The sequence below is a fragment of the Phyllobates terribilis genome, unplaced genomic scaffold (assembly GCF_046119375.1).
Source record: "Phyllobates terribilis strain yellow unplaced genomic scaffold, ASM4611937v1 Scaffold_12__6_contigs__length_324123572, whole genome shotgun sequence".
In the NCBI taxonomy this organism is placed as follows: Eukaryota; Metazoa; Chordata; class Amphibia; order Anura; family Dendrobatidae; genus Phyllobates; species Phyllobates terribilis.
Window position 1 is genome coordinate 246,255,455 of NW_027362772.1, and position 18,107 is coordinate 246,273,561.

At 45.1% G+C, this 18,107-nt stretch overlaps 1 protein-coding gene across 1 annotated transcript; it reads left to right on the forward strand.

Annotated features, from left to right (window-relative positions):
- Window positions 1-1,320: 1,320 nt before the first annotated feature.
- On the forward strand, window positions 1,321-13,066 carry LOC141171553 (olfactory receptor 5V1-like). Its single transcript, XM_073655235.1, has 2 exons — window positions 1,321-1,446; window positions 12,248-13,066. The coding sequence occupies exons 1-2, from the start codon at window positions 1,321-1,323 to the stop codon at window positions 13,064-13,066; spliced, it is 945 nt and encodes a 314-aa protein (XP_073511336.1).
- The last annotated feature ends 5,041 nt before the right edge of the window (window positions 13,067-18,107 follow it).

Here is an 18,107-nt window from a genome sequence, read left to right on the forward strand (position 1 = left end):
CATCACATTTCCTATAAATGTTAAAATCATTTCATTACCCAGCGAAGGTTTAAACTTCATGTAAAAATATTAAAACTAGTTACAGAGTTTGTAACATTTTATTTGATCACGTGTTATGTTATTAGATTTGTTATAAAGCAAAATTCAAAATAAAATTCTAATTTTTTTCTGAAAATGGCAAAAAATATTGCAGTTGGATCTAAATTTACTTTTTTTCGTTTCAAGGTGAGATAATTACAAGAGTTTTCTATTTGCATTTCAGAATTGGGATATAAGCTCAACATTGTATAAGCGAGGACCTTTCTGTCATTTAATACTTCCAGTCAATAAGATGAAAGAAAAAAACAAAAGATAAGACCAGTTGGAACTTTAACCAGACTATGCTGAAGAAATGATCTACACAGTCACTGAGTAACATTGTGGAGTAAGTGTGGATTTGGTTTCTCTTAGTACAAATATAAAATATAATGAATATTTGAGGCACATACTATATGATGGGCAGATCACATGTGGATGAGGGAGTTTATTTCCATCTCTCCGGAATTTGTTGTAACGGTTAATTTTGTGACATTTCCCATTTCTTCTTCCACAAAGTGGGTGGCTTAATGAAAGGGAAGCATGTGCGACAAATTTACTACAGTGTACGCCAGTATGCTGGGTCACAGCCGACATAGATTTCAGCCTTCCTCCAGTCTGTGAATGACCGGTCACTGCTGCTCAGGTCATTCATAGACTGGAGGCAGATGGAGGGGCAGAGAAATCACAGACAGGGAGGAGAAGACCCCTGTACAGTCCATCCCCTGTGCACCAAAATGTAAGAAAAAGATAAATGAAGCTTATAGGTTTATAAGGGTTTCCCAATGCAAAAATGATCACCTTTGGACTGTTGTCAATCAGCTGTATATTCCCTACAGCGCCAATACATTGGAAATGAAGCATTACACCGAGCCTTCTGGAATCAGTGGCTGTCAATATAATATACAACTACACTTTGAAAAAGGCTCAGTTAGACCGAAAAGCGAAATTGATATTATTGTACTCAACTCTACTGATGGAATAAACCTTTGAAAACTTCTTCATCTACGTGAGTGCTGGTCTTTGTATCCTTGATTTCATACAGGACACCTTCCCTAGGCACGAGCATTACCAATTGCACGAGTGTCGACTGAATTTATTGACTTATGTATAATATACAGTTGTGACGGGTCTCTTTTCAGTCTTAACCATCCTCTATGAACTCAAAACCTAACAGGTACATGAAAATAAAATTGGAATGCCATTATATTATTATCTGTTTATCATTCAGATTCAAAGGATGAAATGATAAAAAAGAACCAAACTATGATCACCAATTTCATCCTAATGGGATTTTCTGGTGCTCCTGTTCTCCAGCAGTTACTCTTTGCCCTGTTCCTGCTCATCAATATTACCACTGTGATGGGTAACATATAGAGATGAGCGTTGTTCTACTCGAACTGTTCGCCAATCTCAAATTCGAGCTGTTTTGGGCGGTGTTCGAGCCGGTCGGCGAACACGAACAATTTGAGAAAAATTCGGCTGTTCGAGGTTATGTTCGATAACTGTTCGTGCACCAAAATCATAACTGGATTTTTTCTCAGTAATGATGAAAATTAATGTTAATACGCAGTTTGAGTGTACAGCGGGGCGGGGGGAGGGGCAGGGGATGGATCTCTGCAGGAACAATGAAGATCTCCATTTTTTTTTCTCTTTCCCGCATTTGCAGTGGGGAGGTGCAATCTGTCAGCCTATCAGCAGCGCACACACGGAGCGAAGTGCTTTTTTTCACACAAGCAAGGGCATGTGTGATTGGCAGTGTATGTCACATGTCCTTGCCCTATAAGACCAAGCCATTTTCCCCGTCGCCACCATTTTCTCACTGCTGCAGCTGCGTGTTAGACGGCACCGCTGTTGCTGTGTGCGCTATACCTTGTTAATTTCAAGCCAATTTTCGCACAAATATACAGATAGCTTGGGAGTAGGGAATAGTTGTGATTGCAGTCCTTTTAAGGACTAGGTTACAGCATTTCCTACGACTTTTATCAGGCAGGTCTGTGCTCTTAAATAGATAGATTGTGGGAGTAAAGACTAATTGTAATTGGAGTCCTTTTCAGGACTAGGTTACATCAGTTCCTATCAGTTTTTGCCAGGCAGGTCTGTGCCAGTGCTGTGCAAGTTTTTTTCACAGCATTTGGCTGAATCTAGCAAAGCTAATCCTTTTTGGCCTATTGCAGAGTGTGTTAGTCAGTGGAGTAGCCTATCTGTGTTGCAAGATATACCACCTGTGTATAGAATACCAATTTTTTTACTGCACCTAGTGAAGTAAAATCTTCTGGGCATAGCATCATTCTATTAGTCCATCTATACTGACCTCCATCAGGTTGCAAACTGAATATAATTTTTTTCTGCATCTAGCTCTGAAAAAATATTTGGGCTTCTAGCGGTGTGTGGGACTTGGTCTATTAGTCCATCTATACTGACCTCCATCAGGTTGCAAATTAAAAATATTTTTTTTCTGCATCTAGCTCTGAAAAAATATTTGGGCTTCTAGCAGTGTGTGGGACTTGGTCTATTAGTCCATCTATACTGACCTCCATCAGGTTGCAAATTAAAAATAATTTTTTTCTGCATCTAGCTCTGAAAAAATATTTGGGCTTCTAGCAGTGTGTGGGACTTGGTCTATTAGTCCATCTATACTGACCTCCATCAGGTTGCAAATCAAAAATAATTTTTTTCTTCATTTATCTCTGGAAAAATATTTGGGCTTCTAGCAGCGTGTGGGACTTGTTCTATTAGTCCATCTATACTGACCTCCATCAGGTTGCAAATTAAAAATAATTTTTTTCTGCATGTAGCTCTGAAAAAATATTTGGGCTTCTAGCAGTGTGTGGGACTTGGTCTATTAGTCCATCTATACTGACCTCCATCAGGTTGCAAATTAAAAATAATTTTTTTCTGCATCTAGCTCTGAAAAAATATTTGGGCTTCTAGCAGTGTGTGGGACTTGGTCTATTAGTCCATCTATACTGACCTCCATCAGGTTGCAAATTGAATAAAAAAAATTTCTGCATCTAGCTCTGAAAAAATATTTGGGCTTCTAGCAGTGTGTGGGACTTGGTCTATTAGTCCATCTATACTGACCTCCATCAGGTTGCAAATTGAATAAAAAAAATTTCTGCATCTAGCTCTGAAAAAATATTTGGGCTTCTAGCGGTGTGTGGGACTTGGTCTATTAGTCCATCTATACTGACCTCCATCAGGTTGCAAATTAAAAATAATTTTTTTCTGCATCTAGCTCTGAAAAAATATTTGGGCTTCTAGCAGTGTGTGGGACTTGGTCTATTAGTCCATCTATACTGACCTCCATCAGGTTGCAAATTAAAAATAATTTTTTTCTTCATTTATCTCTGAAAAAATATTTGGGCTTCTAGCAGCGTGTGGGACTTGTTCTATTAGTCCATCTATACTGACCTCCATCAGGTTGCAAATTAAAAATATTTTTTTTCTTCATTTATCTCTGAAAAAATATTTGGGCTTCTAGCAGCGTGTGGGACTTGTTCTATTAGTCCATCTATACTGACCTCCATCAGGTTGCAAATTAAAAATAATTTTTTTCTGCATCTAGCTCTGAAAAAATATTTGGGCTTCTAGCAGTGTGTGGGACTTGGTCTATTAGTCCATCTATACTGACCTCCATCAGGTTGCAAATTAAAAATAATTTTTTTCTGCATCTAGCTCTGAAAAAATATTTGGGCTTCTAGCAGTGTGTGGGACTTGGTCTATTAGTCCATCTATACTGACCTCCATCAGGTTGCAAATTAAAAATAATTTTTTTCTTCATTTATCTCTGAAAAAATATTTGGGCTTCTAGCAGCGTGTGGGACTTGTTCTATTAGTCCATCTATACTGACCTCCATCAGGTTGCAAATTAAAAATAATTTTTTTCTGCATCTAGCCCAGCCAATAGTTTTGGCCTAATACCACAGTTTGGCCACTCAGCTCTGCTCGGTTACCATCCATTGTTTTTTTGTGCAAACAACTCCAGAGTTGTGAATTAGTTAACCACCAAAATGAGTGGAAAAAGGCCTGCTGCTGGTGGAAAGGGGAATAGGCGTGTTGGGAAGGGGAAAAAAGGTTGTGTCCGTGGGGTAGGTGCAGAAGAAAGACCATCTTCCAGGCAAACTAAAATGTCTACTTCTTTTAGCGGACAATGTGATAAGATCCCTTTCTTACGGCCACGCCAATCGCTACAAATTCCAGATGAGGCACAAAAACAGCAGGTGCTTCAACGGATATCAAATGCTCCTTTAAGTGGGCTCTCCTCCACATCAACTTCAACATCACAAATACTCCAGTCCTCAAAGGTGTCACCCAAATCGCACTTGCTTCCTCACAGCTCCCAAATCTCCAGCTGCCCGTCTGAGTATGAGGTAGAACAGATGGTTGAGTCTGCAGAGCTGTTTACTCATACTATAGCCTTTGAATCAGAGGTCGACTCCAGCGCTTCTGTGAATCCAGACGAGGAAATGATCTGCACTGATGCCCAGAATCTTTATGAGTCGGATCCAGGACCAGACGCAGAAGGTTCTGACCATAATGTAGACCCTCATTCCCAAACTGTAACTCCTGTTGGTGGAGACAATGAGGAAGACGATGATAAGACTCAAATACCTGATTGGAGCGACAACTTTAGTTTTTTGTCAGGGCAGGAACAGGTTGGCTCTGAGGACGACGGGTGTGATAACGCACAGGGTGATGATGATGAGGTCGGAGATCCCACTTACTGTCAACCCACAGTCAGCCAAGAGATGAGGTCAGCAGAGGAGGTGGAGGAAGATGCTAGTGACGACGAGGTCAGGTTGCGCCTTCCTGGACAGAGACGTAGTACTGGAAGCACGTCAACAACTGCATCCTCAAACACAACTCTGCCTCTCACCACAAGTCGTGGTGGCTCTTCAGGTCGCATGGGTGCTAAGCCTTGCATAGCCTGGGCATTTTTTCAGATCGATAAAGATGACCCAACTCGTGTTATCTGTAACATTTGTCAGCAAAAGCTAAGTAGAGGCCAAAAAATACATAGTTTGAGTACTTCATGCATGAACCGGCACATGGACATGAAGCATAAGTTGCAGTGGGAAGCTCAGTGTGCTACAATGCGGCCTAGCCGGCCGGGCCAATCACCGTCTGCCATATCTTGTGCATCCGCGGCCTCTTCATCCTCTGTGACTGGGGGGACAGCAGTCACACCTGTTTTGGGGCGCAGACCTGCCACCTCTTTACCCGCAACAGCCAGCGTGATTGGCAGGTCATCATTTTCTTTGGAGGTGGTAACACCAGCTGGTGTTGAGCGCTGTCCGACATCGATAGCACCACCTTTGGATCAAGGCAACCTAACATGTCCGCCTGCATCTTCCTCACAGACCGGCAGTTTGCCGGGGACACCCTTATCAACCCCGTCTAAGCACAATAGCCAGCCCTCGGTCCCTCAGATGTGGACAAGTAAAAGACCATTTCCTCCTAGCCATGAGAAAGCTAAGAGGTTGAATTTCACCATCTGCAAGCTCTTGGCTACAGAAATGCTGCCTTTCCGCCTGGTGGACACAGAGGATTTTCGAGACCTTATGTCCGTCGCAGTGCCCCAGTACCAGATGCCCAGTCGGCACTACTTCTCAAAGAAAGGTGTGCCTGCGCTCCACCAGCATGTCGCACACAACATCACCGCTTCTTTGAGAAACTCTGTGTGTGACAGGGTGCATTTCACCACAGACACTTGGACGAGTAGGCATGGACAGGGGCGTTACATGTCGCTGACTGGGCACTGGGTAACTATGGTGACAGCAGGACAAGGGGCTGCTGTCCAAGTCTTGCCGTCCCCACGAGTTGTGCGTCAATCCTCTTTATGTCAAAGTTTCTCCACTGCTTCTGCCTCCTCAACCTCCTCTCGGTCTTCCACCTGCACCCAAAGCCTGTCTGGTCATGCCACAAGCTTTCTAACTGCGCAGAAGGGATCCTGCACACCTCCTTACTATGCTGGCAGTAGGGCTCAACGTCATCAGGCGGTTTTTACATTGAAATGTCTGGGAAATGTGAGTCACACAGCTGAGGAGTTGTGGTCAGCTCTGGAGAACCAATTTCATGAATGGTTGTCTCCACTGGACCTGAAACCAGGGAAGGCCGTGTGCGACAATGCTGCAAACCTGGGTGCGGCCCTTCGCCGGGGCAATGTCACACACGTGCCTTGTATGGCTCACGTGTTGAACCTGGTTGTCCAGCAATTTTTAGCCCACTATCCCAGACTAGATGGCCTTCTGCAGAGGGCACGGTCGCTGTGTGCTCACTTCCGCCGTTCGCATCCCGCAGCTCAGCGACTTACATCTCTACAGAAGTCGTTGGGCCTGCCACTTCACCGGCTAAAATGCGATGTGCCTACCCGGTGGAATTCAACTCTGCACATGTTGCAGCGACTGTGGCAGCACCGACAAGCCCTGGTGCAATACGTTCTGACGTATAGCCTGGGCCAACGAGATTCAGAGGTGGGGCAAATCACGCTGGAGGAGTGGTCTCAGATCAGGAACCTATGCACCCTTCTGCACAGTTTTGAAATGGCGACGAAGATGTTTAGTGCTGACGATGCCATTATCAGCATGACTATTCCGGTGATTTACATGCTGGAGCACATGTTAAACAGAATTCGGAGTCAGGTGGTGGCACAAGAGGAGGTGGAGGAAGTAGAGGAGGAGGAGTTGTATGCGGAAGGGCTAACATCTGCAAGGTCCAGACGGTCGGCAGCACCAAGGCGGCAGGCATGTGAGGGTGGGGGAGATGGTTTTACCAGGGCGCATGGTAGCAGCCAAACTAGTGAGGAAGGTGCAGGAGCCCAGGAAGAAGTGGAGGACGAACTGATGGAAGACTCATCAGATGAGGGAGACCTTGATCACATTTCTGTTGTGCGAGGTTGGGGGGAGAGGACAGAGGAAGGAAGCATGATTGTTACCTCGCCACCAACACAACAGGGACTTGGTGCTCATGGATGCGCAACACACATGAGTGCCTTCTTGCTGCACTACCTGCAACATGACCCTCGAATTGTGAGAATTAGAAATAATCCTGACTACTGGGTTGCCACACTGTTAGATCCCCGGTACAAAAGTAAATTTGCAGAAATTATTCCTGCCATAGAAAGGGATGCACGCATGCAGGAGTATCAGCAGAGACTGTTGCAGAATCTTACATGTGCTTTTCCACAAAATACCAGTGGTGCACGTAGTGAATCTCACAGTTCCAACTTGCCAACCGTGGGACCGTCAAGTGTTCAGCACTCAAACCGTAACAGAACCACAGTATCTGCTGGTAACATCAATTTTGCGGAATCATTTCACCACTTTTTTAGCCCATCCTTTGCAAGGCCAAAGGAGACAAAAGTCTGACACATAGTCAACGCCTAGAGACGATGGTACAGGAGTATCTCCAAGTAAACATTGAAGCCACGACTGTGTCACTGGACCCTTGCTCTTTTTGGGCTTCCAATCTGGATAAATGGCCGGAGCTAGCCACTTACGCCTTGGAGATCTTGTCATGCCCCGCAGCCAGCGTTCTGTCTGAACGTGTGTTCAGCGCTGCTGGTGGTGTGCTGACAGATAAGCGCACGCGGCTCTCCACTGATAATGTAGACAGACTCACGTTCATAAAGATGAACAAATCATGGATCCGAAACGACTTTTCTACCCCTGTGTCATCCTGGGGAGAGTAAAAGCTTGATGATTGGTTAAAATCACCCTACCAACCGTTTTAAGCTTTCAAATTACTAATCATGTTTATCTGTATCTTGACTGGAAAATAATTTGGGCTTTGTAGCAGTGTGCAGCACTGATCCTATTAGGCCATCTATAATAAGCTTCACCAGATTTAAAATTAAAAATAATTTTTAGCTGCATCTAGCCCGGAAAATAATTTTGGGGCTCCGAGATGCGCAAGACACATAAGTGCCTTCTTGCTGCACTACCTGCAGCATGACCCTCATATTGTCAGAATTCGAAGTAATCATGACTACTGGGTTGCCACACTCTTAGATCCCCCAAACTTTTCGATCAACCTTTTCATTTTAATAAAGACCAAAAAAATGGTCATTTTTGAAATTATAAGCATTAGCAGGTTGTTAGAAACTGAAATCAAACAGTTTTCAACTCAAAACTTTATTCTAGGTGATGTTACATTTTCACATAGGACCCCTTGTTCGAAAGGAGCTTCTGAACTCTCTCGTCCATTGAATTTGTCAGGTTTTGGATGGTTTCTGCTTCAATTGTTTTGCATGAGGACAGAATACCCTCCCAGAGCTGTTGCTTAGATGTGAACTGCCTCCCGCCATCATAGACACTCCTTTTAATGATGCTCCAAAGGTTCTGAATGGGGTAGAGGTCAGGGGAGCATGGGGGTCACACCATAAGTTTGTCCCCTTTTATGCCCATATCAGCCAGAGATGCAGATGTTTTATGTGCAGCATGAGATGGTGCATTATCATGCAGAAAAATGATCTTGCTGTGAAATACACGGTTCTTCTTCTTGAACCATGGCAGGAAGTGCTGTTTGAGAAAATCCACATACATTATGGAGTTCATCTTTAGCGCCTTCAGGGATCCTAAAGGGGCCGACAATCTCTCTCCCCATGATTCCAGCCCAAAACATTACTCCACCTCCTCCTTGTTGGCGCTGTAGCCGTGTTTGCGTGGGGTGTCCATCAACCAGCCATCCTCCACTCCATTCATCTGGACCATCGAGCGCTGCACGGCACTCATCCGTGAACAAAACAGTTTTGAAATCAGTCTTCATGTAATGTTTGGCCCACTGGAGCCGTTTCTGCTTGTGTGAAGTGGATAGAGGAGGTCGACAGGATGGCATATGCACAGCTGCAAACCTCTGAAGGACCCTGCATCTTGTTGTTCGGGGGACGTTGGAGGCACAAGCAGCTTCAAAAACTTGTCTGCTGCTATGACAAGGCTTTTTTGCCGCTGCTGTTTCAACCTGACGTAATTGCCTGTAGGAAAGAGTCCTCAATTTGCCCTTATCAGCACGCACACGTGTGTACTGTGAATCAGCTACATACTTCTTGATTGCCAAGACACTTCATCCTGATCATCGCACAATGTTGATTGTAGTCATGCCTTGACCTAAACACTCCACAATTTGTTGCTTCTCAGCAGCCGACACATCCTTTTTCTTTCCCATTTTGGCAGAAAATGTAGGCTGCTTAATAATGTGAGAGAGCCTTCTTAAGTAGTCTTGCCTTTCATTGGACACACCTGCCAAACTAATTAGCACAGGTGTCTGCAATTGCTTACAGTGATATAAAGAGCCCTGACACACATCACCATCAATGAGTTTAACTGACAAACAAACAAATTCTTCCCTTATCACTCCTAAACACTTTTTGCATAATAATTTGGAACGCGGTGTACATGTGCTTTTCCACAAAACACCAGTGGTTCACGTAGTGAATCTTACAGTTCTAACTTGCCAACCGTGGTCTGTATGGAATTGTTCAATAAAGGGCCCAAAATTAAGATAACATAGATGGGAGAGGTCTCTATGAATAGGAATTCCTAAGTATTTGATACCCTGTGAGGGCCAGGCAAAGGGAAAGTTGGACTGGATGGAATCCTATATGGATTTAGGGAGGGAGACATCGAGGGCCTCAGACTTCGCTGCATTGATTTTAAAATTTTACCATGTAACAAAGTGATCTATTTCAGCCATAACAGCAGGGATGGATATATGTGATTGAGTGATATATACTAGGACATCATCAGCAAATAGAGAGCACTTGTACTCGGTGCCTCCCACCTCAATCCACCTAATATTGGGGTTATGGCGAATTGATGAGAGCAGGTGCTCCGTCACTAGGATGTATAAGAGAGGGGACAGAGGACATCCCTGCCTTGTCCCATTGGTGATTGTGAAAGGTGATGAAAATGTTCTGACGCACCCCCTGGGCCTTGGGACACCCGGAGCCGGACACTTTTTGGTGGATGCTGGTGGTTGTAGTCTTCGTGGCGGCGATCCGGTTCTGTGGCTCAGGGCGGTCAAACCAGTGGCGGAACTATTTATGTGGTTTTGATGTTTAAATGTCCGACTACGCCACCCGTGGATTGCGGTCAGAGTGAACCGCCGCTACAGGGCAGACCGCTAAGGCTGGTGTTGTGGGTGCAGCAGAGCGTAGCATAACTCCCCACGGGAGGAGTATAGCCTCAGGGCAGTGTATGCGGAGGATGGGGGTGATGGTGCAGGGCAGCAGCAGTAACGACACGGAGTCAGTGATGCAGTTCAGGGCCTTTACTCACAGTTCTTATTATCCAGACCACGTCTGCAGGTAACGGCTGCCCACGTCGTACTGTGCTCACCAGGTGAGGGGCTCAGACAACTCCCAGATAACTTTGGAGCGCTTCACAGGACCCCCTTTGTGTGTCCTTTGTCTGGCCTTTCTTACCAACACTTCTGTCCGGCTGCCTCGGGCCTCCTCTTGGTAAACTTGGCGCCAGTTTCCCTGACCCTATGTGGTGCCTTCCTAGCGGGTGGAGCAAGGGGCTGCGCCACATAAAATGTCAGAGCCTCCGGTTTCTAGCTGAGGGTCGTTTCCTGCCTCCACTAGTTCGGGGACCGGTCTCCCCCTTTGGCCTGACCCCTCCACGCAGGTGGATTCGGGCGTGCGGTGGCGACTCGCCCGTCCGCACCCCTGGGATCCCTTCATTCCTCGTTCCTGGAGCCTTCTCCGCTCCTCTTCCTTCCTTCTCCCTCTTGCAGGCCTGGGCCTCTGTTACTAGGCCCGCCTCCTGAGCAGAGCTCATGCAGAGCCCCTGCTCCCTGCCACTTCTGCTCAGACTTCTCTGCACTGAACTAAGATGGTGCCCACCTTTTATACTCCCTTCTCAATGCACCCAGGAACTGCTTCCTCCCTGCTCCTGCACTGCAGGGTTCCCCTTCCTCAGTGTTCCCTCCCCCCACTCCAGCCAGGGACAGGGACTGTCGTGCCCATCTCAGGGGCATATTGGTCGCCCTGCCCCACGGCAATGTGGTGTAATGCATGCAGGTGTCGGGTCCTGATCCACACTCCATCCTTATCTGAGAGTGAGATATCACACCTCTGGGTGAGGTGCAATACGTCTGTAGCAACCGAGCCCTCGGTGCTACAGTTCCATTTATCTTCAGCCTAGGTGACGTATTGTGATACAGGGCTGTGATTTTGGCTATAAAAGGGTCCCCTAGACCCCTACCCCAAGCTTTTTAAGAGAATCATATATGGCGTGCCAGGAGACTCTATGGAATGCTTTCTCAGCATCCAACGAGAGTATCTACTTACAAATTTTTAACTGCATCTAGCCCAGGAAATACTTTGTGCCTAGTAGCAGTGTCTGCTAGTCAGCGGATTATCCCGGCTGTTAAGCAAGCTACACCACCTGTAGTTTGGACACTTAATTTTTTCAAAGGAAATGCTTCGGGACCACGGGATACTTAGTGAAGAGCATCAGGAGGCACCCCAAGGCATAGGGGCTGGGACTGGCACTAGGATGCCTTGCGGTGGACAGCCGAGCTCGATCCTTATAAAAGCTTTTTAACTGCAGCAGCTTTAGTGAACGCTACTGGAGCTGGAATTACGCGGCTGCTGGCATGAGACTTGCCCTCCAATAGATCCTTGTAAATGGATTTAAAGTGTATTCATTCAAATTAGAGGGACAATTTAAATTAAAAAGCTTAGAGCTGCCTCCACCACAGGGGGGCTCTCTCGACCCACCAGCGGACAGGCACCAGTATTGGGAGAGGGGGGCTGGCCGTCAGGGTTCACCGCGGCTCTGGCACAAACCCGGCGACACGGAGGTGGCACGGGCAGGAGCGGACTGGCCGTCTCGGCTTCTCACTTTTTGGATTTTAGAAGGGCATGACATGCCTATATCTGTGTCTCCCCCTCCTTTTACTCCTCCACCTCTTTTCTTTTCGCATGACTATATGTACTTGTCACTTTTCCATGTGTTAGTTGTGTCTTCTGAGCAGTTTGTCAGCTTTTGGACACCTTTGAAGGTGTTTTCTATGTGTTTCTATGTGTTTTTGTTTGCCTGCCATTGGTTTTAACGGTGTTCGAAGGTGTTCGACGAACAGTTCGACGAACAGTTCGGCGAACACGCGGGTGTTCGACGAACCGAACCGAACTCGAACACTACGGGGGTGGCTCAACACTAGTAACATATCTATAATCTTGGCTTACAGGCTTTCTTCATCTCTTCACACCCCAATGTACTTTTTTCTGGCCAATTTATCCTTCTTGGAGATCTGTTACATCTCTACCACCGTGCCCAAAATGCTGTCAAACTTCTTGTCAATCCATAAGACCATCTCGTTCTCGGGATGTGTCATGCAGATGTACTGTGGTTTGCTCCTGGGTGGAATGGAGTGCTACCTGCTAGCCGTGATGGCGTATGATCGGTATAACGCCATATATCATCCTCTGCTATATGGCACCAATATGAATAAAAGAACATGTGTTCAGCTTTTAGCTATCTCATGGATTGGTGGTGCTATAAACTCCCTAATACATACAATTCTTACGTTTAGCTTGCCTTTCTGTAGCGATAATAGGATTAATCATTTTTTCTGTGACATTCCCCCTGTAATGCAGCTGGCCTGTACATCGAACATGATAAATGAGATTGTCCTCCTTGGGGCCAGTGGTTGCGTCATTATCAGTTACTTCATATTAACCATCATCTCCTACACACACATCATCACAACGGTTCTCAATATAAAGTCAACATCGGGAAGGAAGAAAGCGTTCTCCACCTGCACCTCTCACCTCATAGTAGTCACTTTGTTTTATGGTTCTGGTATTTTTATGTATTTAATGTCCACGTCCAGTTACTCAATGGATCAAGACAGGGTGATATCTGCTTTATATGCCTTTGTGGCACCATTGCTCAATCCATTCATCTACAGCCTAAGGAACAGTGACGTGAAGGCCACTGTTAGAAAGATTGTGTGTCATTTCGTTGTTGTTCAGAGATATTAAGGGGATGTCAGGCATTGATTTTCAAAAATATTAATACTCATGTCCATGAAGCATCGCATCTTACTTGAATAACCATTATCAACACTCGGCACTCCAAGGAAAAATTGACAAATTCTCAAGGAAGGGAGAGGAATTCCCAACTCACAACCTTTTGGAGTAAACCACGGCACTTCTGATGCTCATCAGATTGCTTTAATTAGGAATTCATAGCTTAGTCTAACAATAGCTTGTATTTTCATGCATCCAATGTATTATTATAGATGTACAATGACAAAACACTTGAATACACCACCAACGTTATGCACTTGGTTCTCCTGGAGCCTAATGGAGTAAAAAATCTGTCCAATTTTATTTTTAAGCAGTTATACAAAATTTTAGAAGATTGTGCAATCTTGTTTGCTCTTAAACAGTGCAAAAAAAATAAAAGTCAAAAAATAAGGGTCCCTATGATTTTGACCAAAATTCACAACCTATATGAACCATTTTTAAGAATTTGGAGCAAATACTGGCAACAAATAACCATAAGTCAAAAAGGAAAGCCTCTTAAAAAATGCAAATGATGAATTGGAACTGAATATCTTATTTTCTCATTAGTGTTTTGACCTTTATGATCAAGTACACTATTTTTTTCCCATCTTCACAGTCTATATACCGTAAAAAAAAAAATTCTGTCGCTATAGTCACATGAAACTTTATTTTTCATGGAATTATTTGTGTTTTTTATATCACATTTTGGGGTGCATATATAACTTTCTTACCTTTACCTTACCTTTTTTTCCCAAGGTGGATGGGAAAAGAAAATAAGAATTTTTGCGCCATTAACTAGCAACCTTTATTCTAAGGGTAAGCACAATTTTTAATACTTTTGCTAAGCAACAATAATAAGAATTTCTTTTACTTTTGCCATAATAATTTATTTTTCCTTTGGTAAAGTGGTGTGGGAGCTTCTTTTTGCAGAATAAGCTGATGTTTTCATTGCTAGCATTTTGACAGCTTGATTGCATTTTATTCCATTTTTTGAGAGGCAGAATGACCCAAAACAATAATTCTGACTTTTTTGAAAGACGAAAAACAGTAATTTAGCCATTTTTATGATGTTCATTGTGTGGATTAAAAAAAAAAAAAAGCTTAACCCTTTTGCCCCCGAAGGCTATTTGCATGTTAATGACGAGGCCAATTTTTACAATTCTGACCAGTATCACTTTATGAGGTAATAACTCTGGAACGCTTAAACGGATCCCACTGACTCTGAGACTGTTTTTTCGTGACATATTGTATTTCATGATAGTGGTAAAATTTATTTCATATGACTGCCGTTACTTTGTGAAAAAAATAAAAATTTTGAAAATTTTGCAATTTTCAAACTTTTAATTTTTATGCCCTTAAAACAGAGAGATGTCAAGCAAAATAGTTTCCCACATGTCTACTTTACATCAGTACAATTTTGGAACAAATTTTTTTTTTGTTAGGAAGTTATAAGGGATAAAAGTTGACCAGCGATTTCTCATTTTTCCAACAAAATTTACGAAACCATTTTTTTAGGGACCACATCACATTTGAAGTGACTTTGAGGGGCCTTTAAGACAGAAAATACCCAAAAGTGACACCATTCTAAAAACTGCACCCCTCAAGGTGCTCAAAACCACATTCAAGAAGTTTATTAACCCTTGAGGTGCTTCACAGGAATTTTTGGAATGTAGAAGAAAACAATGAACTTTTTTTTTTTTTTTTTCACAAAAAATTTACTTTAGACCCTAACCCTAACCGCTCAGGGAACTTATCTAGATGTGTGTTGAGCACCTTGAACCCCCAAGTGCTTCACAGAAGTATATAACATTGAGCAGTAAAAATACAATTTTCATATTTTTCCCACAAAAAAAAATTTTCAGCCCCAAATTTTGCATTTCCATAAAGATAACAGGAGAAATTGCACCAAACCATTTGTTATGCTATTTCTCCTGAGTAAGCCGATACTCCATATGTGGAGGAAAGCCACTGTTTGGGCGCACGGCAGAGTTTGGAAGGGAAGGAGCGCCATTTGACTTTTTGAATGTAAAATTTGCTTGAATAATTTGCGGATGCCATGTCGCGTTTGTAGAGCCCCTGATGTACCTAAACAGTGGAAACCCCCTACAAGTGACACCATTTTGGAAACTAGATCCCTCAGGGAACTGATTTAGATGTGTGGTGAGCACCCTCAACCCCCAAGTGCTTCACAGAAGTTTATAACGTGGAGCTGTGAAAATAAAAAAAATCCAATTTTTCCCACAAAAATGTTGTTTTGGCCCCCAATATTTTCATTTTCACAAGGATAGCAAGAGAAAATGGACCCCAAAATTTCTTTTGCAATTTCTCCTAAGTACGTCGATACCCTATATGTGGTGGAAAACTACTTTTGAGGCACAGTGCAAAGCTCAAAAGGGAAGAAGTGTTGGAGTTCATATTTTGCTGGGCTGGTTTGATGGAGCCATGTCACATTGGCAGAGCTCCTAAAATGCCAGAACAGCAGAACTCCCCATAAGAGACCCCATTTTACAAACTACACCTCTCAATGAATTCATCTAGGGGTGCAGTTGAGCATGTTGATGACTCGCCACCCGTGGATTTGCGGTCATTAGGTACCGCCGCTGCAAGGCAGACCGCTGGGGCTGATCAGGTTTGCAGCTGGGATGGTGTGACTCCCCACGGGAAGAGTGCGGCCCCAGGGCAGTGTAGTGGATGGTGGGAGTGATGGTGGTGAGAGTCCCAGTACCGGTAGTGCTGGAGGCGCGAAGGAGCACACAGACAATAGGTTGCAGTCCAGGGTCTTTACTGAAACAGGTAAACTGACCCATAAACAGTCCCAGCTAGGAGGGGACATGGATGTCTGAGAGCAACGGGGAAATTGGCCAGGGTGAGGATGTAGGCCTACCGTGCTTTCTGCGCTCCTTCTGGCTATCTCCTCGTTATAGGGTAACAGCCCACGTTTCTGAGCTTTCCGTGTATTCTCGCCTGTATGGTCTGCGACGTGGGTTCCTTTCTGCTCCCAGCCTTGTACGGCTTTGCTGGTCCCTTCTGTTGTGGCAGGGCCTCCAGGCTTCTTAGGCCAAGGAATATACAGTCCCTTGCGGACTGGTTCTCTGCTGGAGGATGTAGAATCCTCCCAGCCTCAGACACCAAAGTCTGGTAAAGTCAGTCTCTTATCTGCCAAGACAGGCTTGCCTCGCCTCTTGTCTCTGGCTTGTGGCTCTCCTCCTGCCACACTTCCTCTTAGGTGCAGTGCAACTGTCTGTCCCTGCTCTGCTCTGGGACAAGTCTCAGTGCTGAGACAGGCCATCAAGTTCTCCCTAACCCTGCCCCCAGCACCAGCTTTTATAGGGGCAGCCTGCTCCCCCTACTGGCCTGAGACAGGAGGTACTGCATGCTAATGTTCCCCTGACTAGAGAACCTCCCCCTAGCTCTCAGACACAGCTTTAATTACACTTGTGGCATCCAGGCCAGGATGACACATTCCCCCCTAGTGAAATTTAGTACTCCGGGACTAAACAATAAACAAAGACAATATGCATAACCATAAAACATTAATAGACAGACGACGCACAGATTGAGTTCTTAAGGTCACAGTGTGGTCTGTGACCAGGTGTCCATATCACCAACACAACGGGGAGCCTTAACCAGGTGGGGGTCTGTCCTACCCCAAGTCCTTCACAGTCTTAGTTCATTCCTTGGTTAGGCTCCGAACGCAGTCCATACAAGGTCCCGGTTATAAAAAGTCCATAACCTTTGAGTCCTTACGGTAGCTGCAAGAAACTGAAACACAGAATTACCAAACATGCATGTAACTTGGCAACAATTCAACATTTGGCAACAGGGTTATTTACAATTTTAGTACACTCTATATTTTCCAGCGAGCGGGTATCTGCCCCTTTGTGCTCCTGGTTGATCTACGTAGCCCACTGTCTGGTGGTGGACCAACCTGGCTTTCCCCACTAGCGTTAGGGGTACAGCTACCAGCTGGGTGTACAGGTAGGGCAGGCAGCTGTCTGCGGGTCCTTTGGCTTACCGCAGGCATGGCAGGCTCACTGTCAGCAGAGGGTTGACTCTCCTGGGCTGCTGGTTCAGGCTCTTCTGCCTCTGGAACGGCTTGCTCCTCTTCACCTTCCGGCTCTGGTGTTGGTTGTTGCTGTGCCGGTTGCAGGAAATGCAGGACAGGTACCACTATGGCATCATTTATGCGAGTCCAGGACTGAGGGAACTCTCCGAGAACGGTGCTAATCATTTCTTCCTTGTCCTCTGCGGGTTCAAGGTCACTCTGATCCTCTTCTGCACTACGGAGTTGCTCGGGGCACCTTTTGAGGTGGTCTCTGGAGACGACACTAGTGGTTTCTCCTCCGTCCTTGGTGATTACGCACACCTTTGGGTTGTCGTGGTCAGGCTGCAGTACGGTGTAGGGTTCCCTTTCCCACTGGTCGTCCAACTTATGTAGCCTTCTTTTTCGCTTTAGGACTTGCTCACCAGGTTCTAGGGGACCAGCAGGGGCATGTTGATTGAAGAGTTTTTCTTGCCTCTCTCTCACCTAGGCCAGGCTCTTCTCCACACTCTCCTGTACCTTCTTGTACTGCAGTTGCCTTTCCGTATCCCAGTCCGCATCCGGGGAGGTGTCCTCAGGTATTAGGACTCCCATCTCCAGGTCTACGGGCAGCTTACCTGGTCTAGCTCGCATCAGGTAAGCCGGGGTGCAGTTTGTAGCATTCACCGGGATATTGTTGTATAGGTCGATCAGGTCCGGCAGTTTTACTGGCCACAGGCTGCGTTCCTCCAGGGGCAACGTCTTCAGGAGATCGATAACTATATTGTTCATCTTCTCACACATCCCGTTGGTTTGTGGATGGTAAGGCGTTGTCCGAATCTTCTTACAGCCATAGAGGTTGCAGAACTCCTGGAAGATTTCAGCCTCGAACGCTGGACCCTGGTCTGTCAGGACCTGTTTCGGATACCCGTGTGGACGGCAGAAGTATTGCTGGAAGGCTCTGGCCGCTGTTTGGGCTGTCAAGTCCTTTAC